This window comes from Labeo rohita, chromosome 9, assembly GCF_022985175.1.
Source record: "Labeo rohita strain BAU-BD-2019 chromosome 9, IGBB_LRoh.1.0, whole genome shotgun sequence".
In the NCBI taxonomy this organism is placed as follows: Eukaryota; Metazoa; Chordata; class Actinopteri; order Cypriniformes; family Cyprinidae; genus Labeo; species Labeo rohita.
In genome coordinates, this window is record NC_066877.1 from 9962277 (window position 1) to 9980193 (window position 17917).

Sequence of the window (17917 nt, forward strand, 5' to 3'; positions counted from 1 at the left end):
CACATTTAAAAGAAAATTCAGTAACACTTTAGTACAGGATCCAATTCTCACTATTAACTAGGTGCTTATTAGCATGCATATTATTAACATACTGTCTGTTTATTAGTACTTAAAAAGTACATATTCTCCACGACCATATTCTACATTCCTAACCCTACCAGTACATAAACTTAAAGAGGTCATGAACTGAGAATGAACCAAAATTCCCTTGATCTTTTGACATCTAAGAGGTCAGTGTACTATAAAATCATCCAGTAAGTTTCTGAACTTAAAACTATGTCGTTAGTCTAAAAACAAATTATATTAAAGCCAATCTGCTAAAACAACAGCTTTTAAGAATGTTCTACTCTATGATGTAATAATGTAGATTAAGAAGCACCGCCATCACAGAAGAAGACTGACATCACAGGCCATTTAGCCCCACCCACCGATTTGCACATAGTGTTTACGAGAGAGACAAATGCAAGTCTACGCAGAAACCAAACGATAAAGACGGCTCTGAAAACAACAGGATGATCCACAGTGCCAATTTGTGGTGGAAAAAGTTTTTGCATTGCCTTCTTTCTGATCCCAACATTAGGAAAGATGTTTGTTTTTTTTGTATGAAGTTACAAAGTATTTTTTGTTCACTTCATTGTACTGCAGATTCAATTACAAACAAGACACAGTCTGACGCAGGATTTTAAAGACTGAAACCAAAAGACAATGCTGTGCCGACTATATTGGATTCGACAGTAAAGTCGCAACACAAGTGTGAGTAACAGTTTTCATTACGTGGACACTATTGCTTTGCCTCTTCTTACAGATTGTTTGATCTGTTATCCAATTATAGTAGCCGTTTACTTCCGAGTCTACAATCCACCACGCCTATTCAAACAGAACATTCAGAGGAGGGGTGTTAAAAACAGGACAGAAAATAGCTTATTACTTCTAAATTCGATATGAGAATCTTGACACCATAATAAGTGGACCTCAGAGAACAGTACAAAATAAAAAACAAAGGCAGTTCATAACCACTTTAACAACTGCCTTACTATTAATCTATTAAACTATGACAAAAGTCATAGTTAATGATTCGTTAATAGTGAGAGTGGGACTTAATATAAAGTGTTCTAAAATTCAAAATGTATTTTCTGACACATATATAGATATGTTACTAAAAATACAGGTCATTCTGGCAGGGCAACTAAAAACCCAATGTACTGACCCAGATTGGGACTGCCGAAAAAAAAAAAAAAAAAAAGCATCTTTTCCTAGATTTGTGTATCTGTTCAACACTACCCACGTTTAAATAGACACTTTTTGTTTCAATTGGAAAAAAATCATTCCAATTGTTAAATTTGAACACAGTGTTTACATGAGCGCTAAATTAAGTGACCAGATGGATGTGTGTGTTTATATATCACAAGCTTTGAATCAGATTGAATCTTTTGATATGCACACACTGCATGAATATGCAGAGCTTCCCGCTGTTTCTGCATACTAACCATCCTCCTTTTCTTTGTTTTAAAAGCAAACTTAATATTTATCCATTTCAGGTCCTAATTAGGAGACAACGAGTACATGAATCTTTGTGCAATGATGGTTAAAAAAGCAGCAACTCCCATCTAAAACAAAACGTCTGCAAATGAGAGTTCGAAGCAATCACTTGTGGCACAATAATATGCTGCAACACTTTTTTTTAGATCGACATGACAGTCATTTATTATATTCAACAACATCGGCTTGTTCCACTGCTCATGTGCAAAAAGTTCATTTTTTTAATTCGATTAAGTGCTTACATGTCCTATCAAACAGGTTAGAAAAAGTTTATCCCAGTGACTGTGGTGTTTACATGGAGCATTTTTATTCAGATTGGACTTTTAAACCAATTGTAACGCTCCATGTAAACACAGCTAGTGTTTTCTCCATTATATCTCTCTCTGTCTTCTCCTAGAGGTGTGTATCTGCTCAACATTTTTCCCTCCGTGTTCCTCTCTGGAGGTTTTTGGTTGCAGCGTCTTATTTTAGAAGCTTCTCATTAGCCACCTCTACTCCCCTGTGAGGACAGTGAGACATGGAGACGTGTGAATGATGTCTCCTGATTAGAGCTCTCTGAGTGCGTGTGAACATCACTTTCAGAGGATGGTGAGGATTACAGAACCAAGTCATTTGGGTGTGTGTGTGTGCATGTGAATATTGTATTAAATAAATAAGGACAAATGCAATACTGGTCCCTCAAATGTCCTGAACCTCCCTCACACCAGGGTCATCGGGCCATCATTGCCATCGATCCCTGTGTACGTGTGCATCTCTCTCAGCCGTCCTGAGAGACACTGACCTTTCTATGTTGACGGGTCGATCAAACTTGAACAGGACGTAGTCTCCAGCCATTGGAGTAATGGCCCAGAAGAAGTCCTCGCCCATGTACGTCTTCTCAAGCGTATGACCTTGATACACTTTAAGAGAGGTGGACACCTCCGCCGGCGGATTCACGTGAATCTTATGCAACAGAGGTTTCAGGAAGTCTTTATCCTGACAGAGCAAAAGACAAAGAAAGTTAACAGGAAGCGCAGCCAATGGCCAGACTGATTTACAACAGCCCCTAATAGTAAAAACAGCAAGCAAAATTGGGTAAAAGGCCAGCTATTCAAGAAAAAAAAAACAGGATACAGGGTAAGACATGATGTTTTAAGATAACAGGAAGTCAAAGTAAGTTTGGATGGAAGAGAATCAGAAACTTTAGGGGATTTTTTAAGAGCAAGAGGACAGATTTGACAGTTGTACAAGGTCATGAGAGCCAATAATAACATCCATCTCAGATGATCTGAACACAAGCGGTCAGCAATAAATACAGGTGCAACTGGATTCCAACATGTTTTGACTAAAACTACATTTGTAGTGTAAACAACATGTCCTGAATAACAAATGCCGGACTTGCTTGTCGAGCATCTTTTTTAGTGCTAAAAACAAGGGTTTCAAACTTTGCTGCCAAGACGGATGTTTATACCAGGCGTAAATAGTGCCAAACACTCCTGAAATAAGTTACCGTGAGTTTCTGGATTTTCCCAGCAAGGGAGGAGTGCAGTCCCACGTGCTGAAACAAAGAGGGCCTGAAACGAATGCGCAGACTCGACTTCTGTCTCTCACAGTGTTTCTAGAGAGAAAAACAATGAGGAAGCCAAATACATTAGACTGTGAGAATGAAGTCATACATACAGAGTTAAAAATAAAGACATTGAGATATAACGTGTGTGTTTGCAGAGAGAAAACAAAAGATCTGAAAAACAAGTTCTTGTTGTGCTACACTCAAGAGGTGTGAAAAGCCTCTCCGCTGACTGACACACCACAGCAGAGGAGAATTCAAGGTCAAACACACACACACACACACACGCTTGCCGTCAGAGAGTATTAACTTACGGCATCTTTCTCTGGGTTGCATACTTTGACCCAGAGTATGTGATCCAGGAGCCAATCAATGGGCTTCTCCTTATAAAACATGAAAATAAACTCCACGATGAGATTTAGATCTGGGGCTTGGAACATCTTGCCTGAGAGCGACAAAGAAAAAAAATAATGCAGAAATTAAAAAGACTAGGATTTGACTTTGGGGTTGCACAAAAACAGTACAAATTGTAGTATCATGAAATATTGTAAAAATTTAAAACAAAAGTTTTTTATTTTGAATATACACTAGTTAGGGATATTCGACTTCCGGGTGAAATTATAGAAAATGTAAAAAGTTCATGCTACAGTGATATCATGAAAGTATGGCATTTAAGTATAAGCATGCAATGGTAATTTTTAGAGCTGTCCTCAACTAAAGATTTTTCTGGTCAACTAGTAGTCATTCATTTTAAGCCTTAGTCGACTAATTGCATGTTTATTAATAAACCACTTAAAACATAATAATGAGCCTTTAATTGCCTACATAGCCTAATAAGCACTCAAGCGCACGCATAAAGCTTGCCACAGCACACCGGCAGAAGTAATGATTATGAGTGTCATGGAAAAACAGTAAGGAGGCTGCATTAACATTTTAATAATTTATTGATAAACTAGTGCTTGCTTTGTTTTCGTCTTAGGAGATGAAGTTAGCAACACTGACTCGTCATCTCCGCAGAAGTGATGCGCCTGTATGCATGTTTCATATGGATTACATATTTTGAGAATATTTGTTTTCCATTTCAATTGGTTCATTTCAAAACAGATATTTTGCTCTCTCTCTATATATTTTTTGTGTCTGTAAGGCAAGCATACACAGAGTTTCAGTTAATTTTTTTTCTTGACACGCTCAAGTTGCATAAACAGAGACAGCAGAAAGTGCATCCTGTTCGCTTTTATTTTTTTTTACAAAAGCACAACGTTTCGTTGTTATTGTGAGTGCACACAAATAAGCAGAGTCTTCACAGATTCGCAAGACATATCACTCTTATCTGTATGACCAAAAATGGCCAAGTATTTTAAGAGCAAGTGACCGCACCGGCACCTCCATCTGTCATGTATTAAGCGCACTACTATTCAGCTTCTACACTCCACACAGACACTTGAATAGCACATTTTTGTAGGATTTCTAGGCTACTCACATACACTATTTCAGATGTTAAGCCATATTTGAGGTGGATGAATAATAGGTGAGCGTTTGGATGTCCATATTACCACATAGACCAGCTGTAAACTATCTGTCCGTCACAGACTGCGTGACTTCGCCACTTCCTGTGGATGTTTTTTTCCCTGCGACTAAGTGACTAATAAAATTTTGGTTGACCAAGCTTCTTCTCATGGACTAATGGTTAGTCGACTATGAGGGGGCAGCCCTAGACACACCTGCCCAGACTGTAATGGCCAGGGGTACTTGTATGTGCCAGGGAGCATTTGCTGTTCTCTGATGAGCAGAAATGATGTCTGCCAAAGCTGTTGGAGACATCAAGGAGGAAGCTATGCTCCAGCCACTGTTGTCACAAGATGAGCCTTTGGAGGTTGTGGTGTTACAGTCTAGGCAGATGTGTCTAGTCAATACAAAACTGTGTGATCGGTCACAGAAGGACCGCACAACTGAACATGGGGGTTTCTTGGACAACGTGGCCGAGTTGTTTCTGTTCAGTGCATGGGATAATGATCTCTTTTTGCATTTTATTGAGTAGAGTGTTTGTTGTCAATGCTTTGATACACTGTTTCTTCTTGATTCTATATGTATGGGAAAAGGTCTGAAGAGTGAGCATGTCCCTCCACATGGGGTAATGGTGCTGGGCAACAATATAAATGTGTTTTTTTGTATTTTGTTTTTGAAGCTATTTTTGAAAAGATTGTTTTTGTATTGTTGATTTTGAATTTAATTTGAACAATTTTGGTTAGAAGATTCCCTTTTTTTCCCTAGTTTTGTTTAGTCATTGTTATATTTTGGGTTTGGATTATTTTTGGCCAGTTTAAATAAATATTCAAGCATACTTTAAACTTACTGTATTCACTCTGCCTCTGTTTCGTTTGGCCACATAGTTTTTATGTGAATGGTACTACCCGAACAATATCGTTAATCCAGTCATCTCCAGTCAATCCAGTGCCTCTGCATGAGCAATACAGGCCTGATTTCATCATCATGGATGACAATGCCCCAGCTCATCAAGGTTGCATAATCAGGGAACAGCTGCTGGAGGCTGGGATACCTCAAATTGAGTGGCCAGGACTTTCTCCAGACCTAAATCCCATAGAAAACCTATGGGATCAGCTGATTTGGGTCGTAACCCTGCGGCCAAGAACCTCAATGACCTGAGGGCAGCCCTTCAATGGAGTGGAATGCCATGCCTCAGCAGACAATATTTAAACTTGTGAACAGCATGAGACGTCAAGAATGCATGACAAATTACTGAGACATTTTTTGTTAGCCTTTGTTTCGATAAATTGTTTGAGATGAAGAAATTACCATTGCATGCTTCTACTTTAATGCCCTACTTTCATGATATGATATCACTGCAGCAAGAACTTTTTACATTTTCCATAAATTTCACCCGAAAGTTGAATATCCCTAACTTTTTGTGAGTAGTGCATTTAAAAATGTAATTCATTCCTGTGATGGCAAAACTAAATTTTAATCAGTCATTACTCCAGTCTTCGTCAGAAATTAAGGTTTTTGAGGAAAACATTCCAGGATTGTTCTCCATATAATGGACTTCAATGGGGATCAACAGGTTAAAAATCCAAATTGCAGTTTCAACGCAGCTTCAAAGGGCTCTACGCGATCCCAGCCGAGGAATCTGTGGTTTATCCAGGGTTCGTACAGATACTGTAAAATGAAATTTACTTAAGGATTTTTCAAGGCTTTTTTTTTTACAATCAATCAGAGATCTCACTTCTCAAACGCCTTCCATTTTAAATTCTAAAAAAGAGAAAAAAAATAAATAAAATATACTAATAAAAAAAAAAAGGTAAAAATAAAGTGAAGCACATGCGAAGTGTTACTACTAAAGCATTACAAAGTAAACTACACTTTTACTATAGTAAAACCACTGTTAAGGATTTGTAATTGTGTACACTTTCTTTTTTCTTATTTTTTGTGTGTTTTTATAACGGCACTGCATTAATGGTTTGACGTTTTCCACTGTTCAAGGGAAGAAATAAAAAAAAAAGATTTGCAAAATTGCGAATCCACACTGAAGTCCCGATTTGAATCAAATGATTCGCAATCCACGCTCCAAAGTTCCGATCTGAATTAGGTTTAGATGTATGGCAAATCATTTGATTTGAATCATTCAATTCCGTAAATGATTCACAAACCCATTCCGATCTAAGTCAAATGAGTCGCTCACTCTCCTAAGTGCTGACTTGAATCAAATGATTCGCAATATGCAAAGTTTTAATCTGAATCATATGATTCGCGATACGTGATTTGAAGTCCCGTTCTGAAACAAATGATTCGAAATATGCGATCCAAATGGAGTGCTTAAAATGACAGACTGTTTCGCTAGATAAGACCCTTGTTCCTCGGCTGGAATCGTGTAGAGTCCTCTGATCCCCATTGAAGTCCATAATATGGAGAAAAGTCCAGGAATGTTTTGAAGAAAGAAAAACATGAACATCTTCATGGGGGGGGGGTTAAATTATCAGGATATTTAAATTCTGGAGTGAACCAATCCTTTAATTTTGTAGACAGATAGATAGACAGATAGATTTTTAAAAAGAAAGACAAAAAAACACACCAATGAATCCCAGCTGTGAAAACTCAAGGATCATCCAGTCCTCAGTGGCGAGTTGTAGGGCAAAGTTTTTCATGGTGGGAAAATAGTTGGGCTTGGCAACAATGTCGTCCTCTAACTGTTAAAACAACAGAAAACAGATATGAATCATACAGAACAGCTTAAAAACCAGATAGTTTGAGACAAGCTGCACCTACTAAAAAAAAACACATCTAACCAACAATCAACCAGGAGAAAAAATAATAATAATAAAACTTACACCTAACACATAGACACTCTTACCACCAATATAAGCACAGACTAAAAACACTAAGTCAAAACATGTTGTCTTATACCCTTGAGTAACTTGAGTTCCAAAAAAACATGAAAGCAATACCTTTCCTCTCCTAAGAGAGCACAGCGTGTATTGAGAGCACAAAGACATGGAGACACTAGAGAGATTTATTGGCATGGCACAGGAAAAAAAATGAAAGCAAAAAAAATGAATTAAAACATTCAGTACAGTCCAACACACAGACAGACAGAAGCATGTGAGAATGAGAAAGACATAAAAGCGGTATGACATGAACGAACATTGATACGGGATGTCTTAGGAAAACATTGATACTAGAAAAACTTAAACACAAAACATGCCACTGTTCAAAAGCTTGAGGTCGGTACAATTTTTTAAACATTTTTGAAAGAAGTCTAGTATGCTCACTATGAATGCATATTAAAATACAATAAAATTGTGAAATATTACAATATAAAATAACCTTTTTTAATGTTTTTAAAGAGTTCTCTTATGCTCATTGTCCATTTATTTGATTAAAAATACAGAAAAAGTAATATGAAATATTACTGCGATTTAAAATAACAGTGTTCTATTTTTATATACTTTAAAACATACTTTGTTTCTGTGATGCAATGCTGAATTTTCAGCATAATTACTCTAGTTTTCAGTGTCACATGATCCTTCAAAAATAATTTTAATATGCTGATTTATTATTGGTGTTGGAAAGTGCTTAACATTTTTTTGGAACCTGTTTTTCAGGATTCTTTGCTGAATAAAAGTTAAAAAGAACAGCATTTATTCAACACAGAAATCTTTTCCAACAATATAAGTCTTTGCTATCACTTTTTATCAATTTAGCACATTCTTGCTGAATAAAAATATTAATTTCTTTCAAACAAAAAAAAAAAAAAAAAAAAAAATTACTGACCTCAAACTCTGAATGGTGTTGTTAAAAAGGTTTTTGATATCAAATAAATGATGTTTTTTTTAACATTTCATTCAAAGAACCCTGACAAAAGTACAGTTTACAACACTGATAATAAATCAGCATATTAAAATGATTTTTGAAGGATCATTTGACACTGAAGACTGGCAAAATGATGCAAAAAACTCAGCTTTGCATCACAGAAATAAATTATATTTTAAAGTACATTAAAATAGAAAACCACTATTTTAAATTGCAATAATATTTCACAATACTACTGTTTTTTCTGTATTTTTAATCAAATAAATGCAGCCTTGATGAGCAGAAAAGCCTTCTCATATCTCATATCAAACATTCGAAATGAAGTGTAAAAGTAATAAAAAAAAAAAACAACGCTTTTCATCAAGAACAACTGAAAAAGTAGGAAGAATATCTCATCAGCCTCTCTTTACAAGTATGATGAGCAATTCGAAACAAGTATAAACATAAAATTGCATTTTTAAATGTATTATTTATTTAATAAATTAAACTAATATTGTTGTTTAATATTACTATTTACATACAAACAGATTTGCTGAAAGGTGGACATCGGTTAGTGAGCACTAAACATAGACGATTACAGCTGATATCTTGAAAAATAAGCGTCTGGCAGAGGCTTCTGTTTGATATTTTTCATCGTGTTATGCTTTTCATGTTTGTTTGTCCAGCAGAGAGAAACAAATAAGAGGTGTCAAGTCGAGTGTTATGCCGCTTTATATCTGCCACGATCGTGTACAGCTGCTCTAACCGTAGCAAATTCTTTCCCCTGATCATATTCCCAGCTGTAAAATCATTACCACTCCATAAACAGAAATCCCAAAACCAGCACGTCACGTTCCCATGACAACCGCTACAGAGCCAAAGTGTGTCTTTAGGGTATATCCAGATACACAAGTTACCACGGCAACCCTTGAGTAGAGGGCTTTTGGGGTACTTTATGTCTGAGTGAACTCAAGAGCTTCCAGAGGGGATCTGGTACACTAACTAGAAACCTACACTGAAGTATACACCGTTTGGGACACTGACTTAACACTGGTCTCAACTTTATGACTATGCGTGACATGCTGTTAATTAGCAAAGACACAACTTTTGATTCAACCTCCAGACTGCATAAATTAATGAAATACGTGTTAACAGTAATATACTTAGAATGGAGGTAATCATTTAATATATGCATCTATCACACTGCTCCAAAAAAAATTTATATATTTTTTTCAGTTACCAAACTGAAAACTGTAATTATTTTTTTCAGTTAACACTTTCATTTAAGTGTTTTCAGATTATCATCTAATAGTTATATTTTATTTGTGCTTTATTTCAGTTAACAAAAATAGTATAATAATAGTTTCCAGTTTAAAATACAAATTATATTTAATCAATGTATAAATAAAATAAATTAATTGATAAAAGTATATTATATTTTAAATCAGCTTATGTTTTTTAATGTAGTTAATGTTTTTTGTAATTTTGCTGCATGCTTTTGTCTTTTATCATTTCTAATTTTCAAGTGTTTAAGTTTATCTAATATTTATAATTTATTTCAGCTTTATTTCAGTTACCAAAAGTAATATAATAATAATAGTTTCCAGTTTTAAAATAAAAATTATATTTAATTAATGTATAAATAAAATAAATTAATTGATAAAAGTATATTCTATTTTAAAATCAATGTTTTTTTTAAAAAAATGTACTTAATGTTTTTTTGTAATTTTATTGCATGCTTTTGTCTTTTATCATTTCTAATTTTCATTTAAGTTTTTAGTTTTTATCTATTTATATTTTATTTCAGCTTTATTTCAGTTACCAAAAATAGTGTAATAATAATAGTTTCCAGTTAAAAAATAAAAATGGATATTATATTTATTCATTTAACTTTATTTCAGTTACCAAAAATAGTATAATAATAGTAATTTCCAGTTTAAAAATAAAAAATATATTATATTATTTATATAAAATGATATTATATTTTAAATCAGCTTATATGTTTTGTTGTTTGTTTGTGGTTCATGTTTTTGTAATTCTGTTACATGCTTTTGTCTTTTATCATTTCACTTAGTTAGAAAACATTTCTAATTTTCATTTAAGTGTTGTAAGTTTTTACCCAATATTTATATTTCATTTCAGCTTTATTTTAGTTAGCAAAAAATATTTTATAATAGTATTTTTCCATTTCAGTTAATTGCCAAACATTTATAATGTTCATTTGTTTTAAGATTTTATCTATTTAATCTAATATTTATATTTTATTTCAGCTTATTTGCACTTAACAAAAATGATTTTATAATAGTTTCCAGTTTGTTAAGAATAACATCAGCTTAAAAATAAAAATAAATATTACATTTATTAAATTGTTTATAAATAAAATAAACTGAAACCAACCGTTTTAAACACTTAAATGCTATTAAATTATCAGCAATAAAAAAAAAAAAAAAAAAAAAAAAACAAAGAACATAAAATGACAGCAAAGATCATATAAATTTAAGATGCACAATTATATATTCAAAAGAGGCCAATAATTTCCAGTATTAACTGGTACTGAAAATGTAAATATACACACACACACATATATATATATATATATATATATATATATATATATATATATATATATATATATATATATATATGGTACGGATATATTGCGCATCTCATTAATTGTCTGTGGCATAACACAAATGCTCAAATGCTGTGAATAAACAATTGGTTGAAAAACATTTAGATCATCATAAAGGTGATGTAACTGTTTCAGACTTAAAATACTTTCTACAATTTTTAGCTTGTTTATCATGCAGAAACTGCTATAAGCAAGGCATGCGTAGGTTGTTTTACCCGAAATGTAAACTATGATGCTTTCAAAACATGGCTCTGTTCCTATTTGTATCCTGGCCATCCTGAGACAGCCACACTGACTCAACCAATGGTGTGTGTTTGGCAACCAATAGCAGACAGGGGAGTGTTTTGGAAACCTGTTTGAAAAGTCGATTTTCAATTCCGTGCAGTGACGCTAGTGGTGCAGACATTACACGCTTAACCTTTACACTTGGTAATTTGATTACCTGGACATAATAGACCCCTTTGTTCACAGCATACATCATTAGAAAGGAATAGTCCAAGTTCTGCTTGGTCCTCCATCTACAAAGAAACACAAAAACATCATACACATGTTAAAAAAGGGAGATGTCCAGTCGTCTAAAAGCAAAGAAGTTAACCTGTTGATGATGAGCCGGCTAACTGACCGCGAGTGAAATTCTAGACGTCAAGCGTACGACGGGTGAGTGACAGTAACAGAAAACAGAAACACACACAGCCGAAAAGCTAAATAAGGGTAGGGTACGGCTATAAACAAAAACACATCACTCACACATACTCAATATAACCTTTGTTATTCATTCGTCCTTTTCAGTAAGGGGTTCAGAAAAGAGAGAGATAAATATTCAAAAAGGACAAAGAATATTAAAACTGAGGGGCATCAAAGACACTAATTTGCTTTGATCAAACTGACTTAGGAAAGTGGATGAGAGTAGAGTTTGTGGAACAGAATAAGAACTCAGATGCTTGAAAGCACACACACACACACACACACACACACACACACACAGTCATGTCAAATGGGATCATTGGGAACAACTTTAAAGCAAGTTGGTTCACTCAGAAGCCAATTTAGTCCAGAGGCCAATATCTTAATTAGGAGTTGCAACCTAATGAATGATTTAATTAGAACTGTAAGAATGATAAGCTGACCTTTGGTACAAAGGAAGTCAAAAAAGAAAGAAAAACTTAACGCTACAAATCCTTCTACAGCACAGTATCGAGTACAGACTTGATTCAGTATCCAAGTGCAGCCAACAGACCTGCTGTATTTTTGGAAAACATACACTACTGTTCAAAAGTTTGGGGTCTATAAGAATTTTTAATGCGTTTGGGAAGTCTTTTATGCTCCCCAAGGCTTCATTTATCTGATCAAAAACACAATAAAAACAGGAATATTCTGAAATATTATTACAGTTTCAAAAAATGGTTTTCTATTTTAACATTTAAAAATCCTATTAATTTCTTTAAAGATAAAGCTTGAAATTTTCAGCATCATTACTCTAGTTTTCAATTCAAGTTTATTTGTATAGCGCTTGTCACAATACGAATCGTTCCAAAGCAGCTCTACAGAAAATTAAAGTTACTATAATATATTTAGTAGTAGCTTACTAGTGGTGACTATGTCAAGTTGACGTACATATGGCAGAGATGAATGGTAAAAAAAAAAAAAAAAAACAGTTAATGACATAATCAAACAGACAATGAACACTATTAACAGTAATGAACTATATGTTGCAAACAACTTATAGCAAAATCCAGTAGTGCTGTATGTTGTTTCTGGTCCTCTGAGGTGTTGGCATCATTTCAGCATCACATGATCCTTCAGAAATCATTCAAATATGCTGATTTGCTGCTTAAGAAACATTACTTGCTATTACCAATGTTGACAAATGAATTAACAGTTGTGCTGCTTCGTGCTTTATTTGATTTTTTCCATTATTCTTTGATTAAAAAGGTTTTTTAAAAAAAACAGCATTTTTTAACATCTAAAATAATTGTTGTAAAATGTCTTTACCATCACTTTTGATCAATTTAATAGTTTTAATTAATAAAATAAGTCATTTCTTTCCAAAAAATAAATTTTAGAACAAACTTTTGAACCAAACTTTTGAACTTCACCGTACAATACCATTGCCATACAAACTTTTTTGAACAGTAAGATTTTTAATGTTTTTAAAGAAGTCTCTTCTGCTCACCAAGACTGCATTTATTTGATCCCAAATACAGCAAAATCAGTACTACTGTGAAATATTTTTACTATTTAAAATAACTGTTTTCTATTTGAATATATTTTAAAATGCAATTTATTCCTGTGATTTCAAAGCTGAATTTTATAGCATTAGAACTTCAGTCACATGATCCTTCAGAAATCAATCTAATATTCTGATTTGCTGCTCAAAAAACATTTATTAATATTATGATGTTGAAAACAGCCGAGTAGGACTTTTTCAGGTTTCTCTGATGAATACAAAGTTCAGAAGAACAGCATTTATCTGAAATAGAAATCTTTTGTAATATTATATTCTTAATTTATTATATATTTAAAGCATCCTTGCTAAATAAAAGTATTAATTTCTATAATTTCTTTCTCAAAAAAATAAGATTAGCTTATTGAATGGTATAGTGTATAATGTGGCAAAAACTTTTTATTTTAGATAAATACTGATCTTTGGATCTTTCTATTCAAAGAAACCTGAAAAAAGGTACTCAACAGTTTTAAATATTGATGATGATGATGATGATAATGATAATAATAATAATAATAATAATAATAATAATAAATATGTTTCTTGAACAGCAAATCAGCATATGATTTCTGAAGGATCATGTCACACTGAAGACTGGAGTAATGATGCTGAAAATTTAGCTTTGATCACAGGAATAAATTACATTTTAAAATATATTCAAATAGAAAAATAGCAAAAATCTTTCACAATTTACTGCTTTTGCTGTATTTTGAATCAAATAAATGCAGGCTTGATAAGCAGAAGAGACTTTTTCCAGAAGAGAAAAAAAAACAAATCTTACTGTTCAAAATCTTTTGACTGGTAGTGTATGTTTGAAAAAATATTGTTTACTTACTGCTCTTAATTTTTTACTAATGAACTGCTGTTCAGTTAAATTCGCAAAAACCTGTTTACTTGGAAAAACTGTTAACGAGTCATTTGTTAACATTAGTTAATGAATTAACTAACATGAACGAGCAATGAACATTACATTTATTACACTATTTATTCATCTTTCTTAATGTTAGTTTATAAAAATACAGTCGTTCATTGTTCATGTTAGTTCACAGTGCATTAACTAATGTTAACAAACACAACCTGAGATTTTAGTAATGCATTATAAAATGTTAAAATTAAACATTAAGCTTAATAAATGCTGTAGAAGTATTGCTCATTCTTAGTTCATATTAACTAATGTAGTTAACTAATGTTAACTGATAAACTTTATTGTAAAGTGTTACTGAAAAACTTAACTGAGAAAAAGTTAAAGGCTACATGTCCCTGAATGAATTTAATGTTATATCATTATTTAATTAGCATAAAAAAGGAGTGTGTTGAATAGCATATATATTAATATTTCTCTGGCATTTAAACTGGTATTGAGAACAATATTCGGCATTGGCATGAACCATTTTTAAGTCGTGACAACCCTAGGACAGACAGCACCACAGTTATGAAAGAGGAAGCGTGACACCAAAAGATAGAAGACGCAGTGAAAGAAAGAGATGCCCAGAATGATTGAGATTAAATTGAGACAGCTGTGGATGAAAGATTTAGGGAGAACAGGAGATGAGAAAAGGGGTCCTTTTAGGACACACACAGAGAGGGGGGTGGGGGGGTTGAAGGAAGCAATGAAGGAATGAGTTGATGTCTTTGACCTTGAGCTCACTGGCTTCCTGTCTCACAACAAATCTACCACGCCTCTCGCTCTGTCTTTCTCTCCAGAAAATCTCACTGACATCTCTCCCTCTCTAATTACATTTGTGACCGTAAATCAGCCCCGACTCGGGCACTGAAATATGAGATCCGGGCTAATCAAAACTTTCTTTCACCCACACCACAGAAATCTCTATGGGCACATAAATACTGTCACGTGCAACCGCCACAGCAACAGCCAGCACAAGCATATGACAGACTGCAATCAATACACCTACACACACCACCTGTCAAAAGCTTAAACACACTCCACTAAAATTAAACGCTTTAAATAAGTTTTCAAAAAAAGATTTTAAATAAGATATCTTAAAATGGTTCAAATTTTTCTGGACGACACAATCCCACACTTACAGTTTTTATGACTTGACAAACATCCTAAAAATAGAAAACAGTAATAATAAGTAGGTGTGTCCAGTTCTTTGACTGGGAGTGTATACTGGCTTGCTGCCCACTGGCATACTACACTATTGCATACTATTATACCATTTTAAATATGTAGCAACACAATATTGCCTCAGATCGAAGTATTTTGAGTACAGTATGCCAAAAAAAAGCCCAGATGGCACACAATTTTTAATGAAGTATACATTGAGTTGTCAAAAGGTATGGGTTCGGTACTTTCGGTACTGAAATTTTAAAAACGTCAAAAAATAAACAATTCCCTTTACTTAGATTTAAAAAGAATATAGATTTTATTGATTAGATGTCATCTTCAAAATGCTATTCGCATATTACAAGAACTTGTCACCCAGTTCACCCAGCACCGTTATTTAACGAAATTGACGTTAGATAGTCGGATTGTCTTACAGATCCAAAACAGGGATGACGTTTTTTTGTGGGCGGTTCACGTGGCAGTCTATGGAGCCAAAAAGGTAAATTTGATTTTATATTTCAAAATTCTGACTTTATTTTTGCAATTCCGAGATTATATCCCACAACTCTAGAGGAAAAACAACTCGTCATTCTCTCTTTTCCCCTCGGCTCAGAGTTTATATCCCACACTTCTGCCTTTTTTTCCCCTCAGAATTAACAAACTCACTAGTTTTGTTAAATCGAGTTGTAAAGTCCGAATTAGGAGATATAAACTTGTGAGAAAAAAAGTCAGAACTGTAAGATAAAATTAAAAAAAAAGTTACATAAAAATGTTAAAAGTAATAGGTTTACACAATATTTCAGGCTGTAACTGTAGAGCTAATACAATACGTCCCTTATGAAAAGCATATGTGAATATCATGTAGACCTATTGTTTAAATCAAATTTATGCTTTAAAATCATATCAGTAATCATAGCAGTTTTCATCCATATTGTGTCCGTTTAAACATCTTCATTTAGCTTTAAATGGCGTCTTTGACGACCGTATTCTATAAAAATGATTTGATCATCAAAGGGCACAAAAATATTTTTTTACTCTTATTCCATGGATTTTACTCATTTACCTCAGTGAGCTACTGGCGCTACCTGTTGCAACACTCGGTAAATAAAATACTGATGTAGGCTTAAACCAAATGCCATATCATCGATTTTTCTCCACAAGGAGTCTAAATGCTCCCAGATATCGAGTGAAATTCACGCTGAGAAACTCCTTCAGTGTCTGCGACTTCATGACAAGCGTCGGCATGTTTACATCCTGTCAGGATGGCATTTAGAGTTTCTTGTCTCTGCCGTTTGTAAGCTCTTTCATTCGCTGTGGTCTACTAAAAGCCTCAAAGGCATCTGGGCTAAAGTGGAGAGAACAAAGACACAGGTGTTTAGGAAGGTTTTTTTTTTTCATCCACAGGCATCTTCCTATTCTTTTCTCCTCTTCTTATTGCTAGGAAAGCAGTGAAGACTTGCATCGCTTCTCTTGTTGCCTTTCGACTGAAAATTACAACCAAAAGCCGCACAGTGTGGCACTGTATCAGTATTTTATTTTCTGAATTGTGTTGTGGTAAAAATAGCAACAGGGACTGCAGTAGCTCACCAAGCGCAACCATTTCACATCATCAAAATAATGGCACCCCTCGTAGTCCAAAATATGTATAAAACAAAGTGGATTTTTTAGGGCTGTCCCCTAACAGCTGACTAACCGTTGGTTGATGAGAAAAGGCTTGGTTGACCAAAATTTTGTTAGTTGCTTAGTTGCAGGAAAAAAAAAAAATGCCACAGGAAGTGGTGAAGTCATGCAGTCCTTGACAGACAGATCATTAACAGCTGGTCTATGTGGCCATACAGTTTATCGGGCAGGACATCCAAACGCTCGCCTATCTTTCATCGACCTCAAATGTGGGTTTTCATCTGAAATATGTTAGCAGCAACTTTACATGGCAGCTCAATCTAATGTTAACCTAGAAAAACGTGCGCTGTTGAAGTGTCTGTGCGGAGTGTGGAAGCTGAATAGTAGCGCGCTCACTTGCTCTTAAAAAACTCTGTAATTTTTGGTCGTACAGATAAAAGTAATACATCTTTTGAATCTGTAAAGACTCTATGATTATTTGTGTGCACTCAGAATAACAACAAAACATTGCACTTTTGTAAAATAATTCAAGCAAACAGGATGCGCTTTCTGCCGTCTGTCTGATGTGAACATGAGTGTGAAAATTCAAAACTCTGTGTATACTTGCCTTACAGACATGAAAAATATCTATCTATCTATCTATCTATCTATCTATCTATCTAGAGATATATATTTCAGTAAGAGACATCATTTCTATATGCTAACGTTTACAGTACGCAACAAGGCACAGTCCATTAGTGCATTGGTGACGTACAGTATATGGCAAATGTAGAGCATGATGTTTCCTGAATACTTACTTCACCCTCTCCTTCGAGTCACCAAAGGTCTCTTTCAAGTTGCTGAAGTCTGGATAGTAGCTAGCAGGGGGAGATATGACCTCCAGTAACCCAGAATTCAGCTCTGTGTAGAACCTTTTGCACAATGACAGTCAAGAACAATAGTAAGCAAAGCATCTGAACCATTAGGTTAAATGTAAAACTGAGA

At 34.2% G+C, this 17917-nt stretch overlaps 1 protein-coding gene across 1 annotated transcript in view; it reads right to left on the reverse strand.

The window, feature by feature from the left end:
• mgat4a (alpha-1,3-mannosyl-glycoprotein 4-beta-N-acetylglucosaminyltransferase A) overlaps window positions 1-17917 on the reverse strand; it is a 62424-nt gene that overhangs the window by 9772 nt on the left and 34735 nt on the right. The window contains exons 7-12 of the mRNA XM_051118843.1: window positions 17731-17844; window positions 11464-11539; window positions 7173-7287; window positions 3400-3530; window positions 3029-3136; window positions 2321-2514 (exon numbers count right to left, since the gene is read on the reverse strand). Of these exons, the coding sequence (XP_050974800.1) occupies window positions 2321-2514; window positions 3029-3136; window positions 3400-3530; window positions 7173-7287; window positions 11464-11539; window positions 17731-17844 (738 nt within the window). The remainder of the gene's footprint in view (window positions 1-2320; window positions 2515-3028; window positions 3137-3399; window positions 3531-7172; window positions 7288-11463; window positions 11540-17730; window positions 17845-17917) is intronic.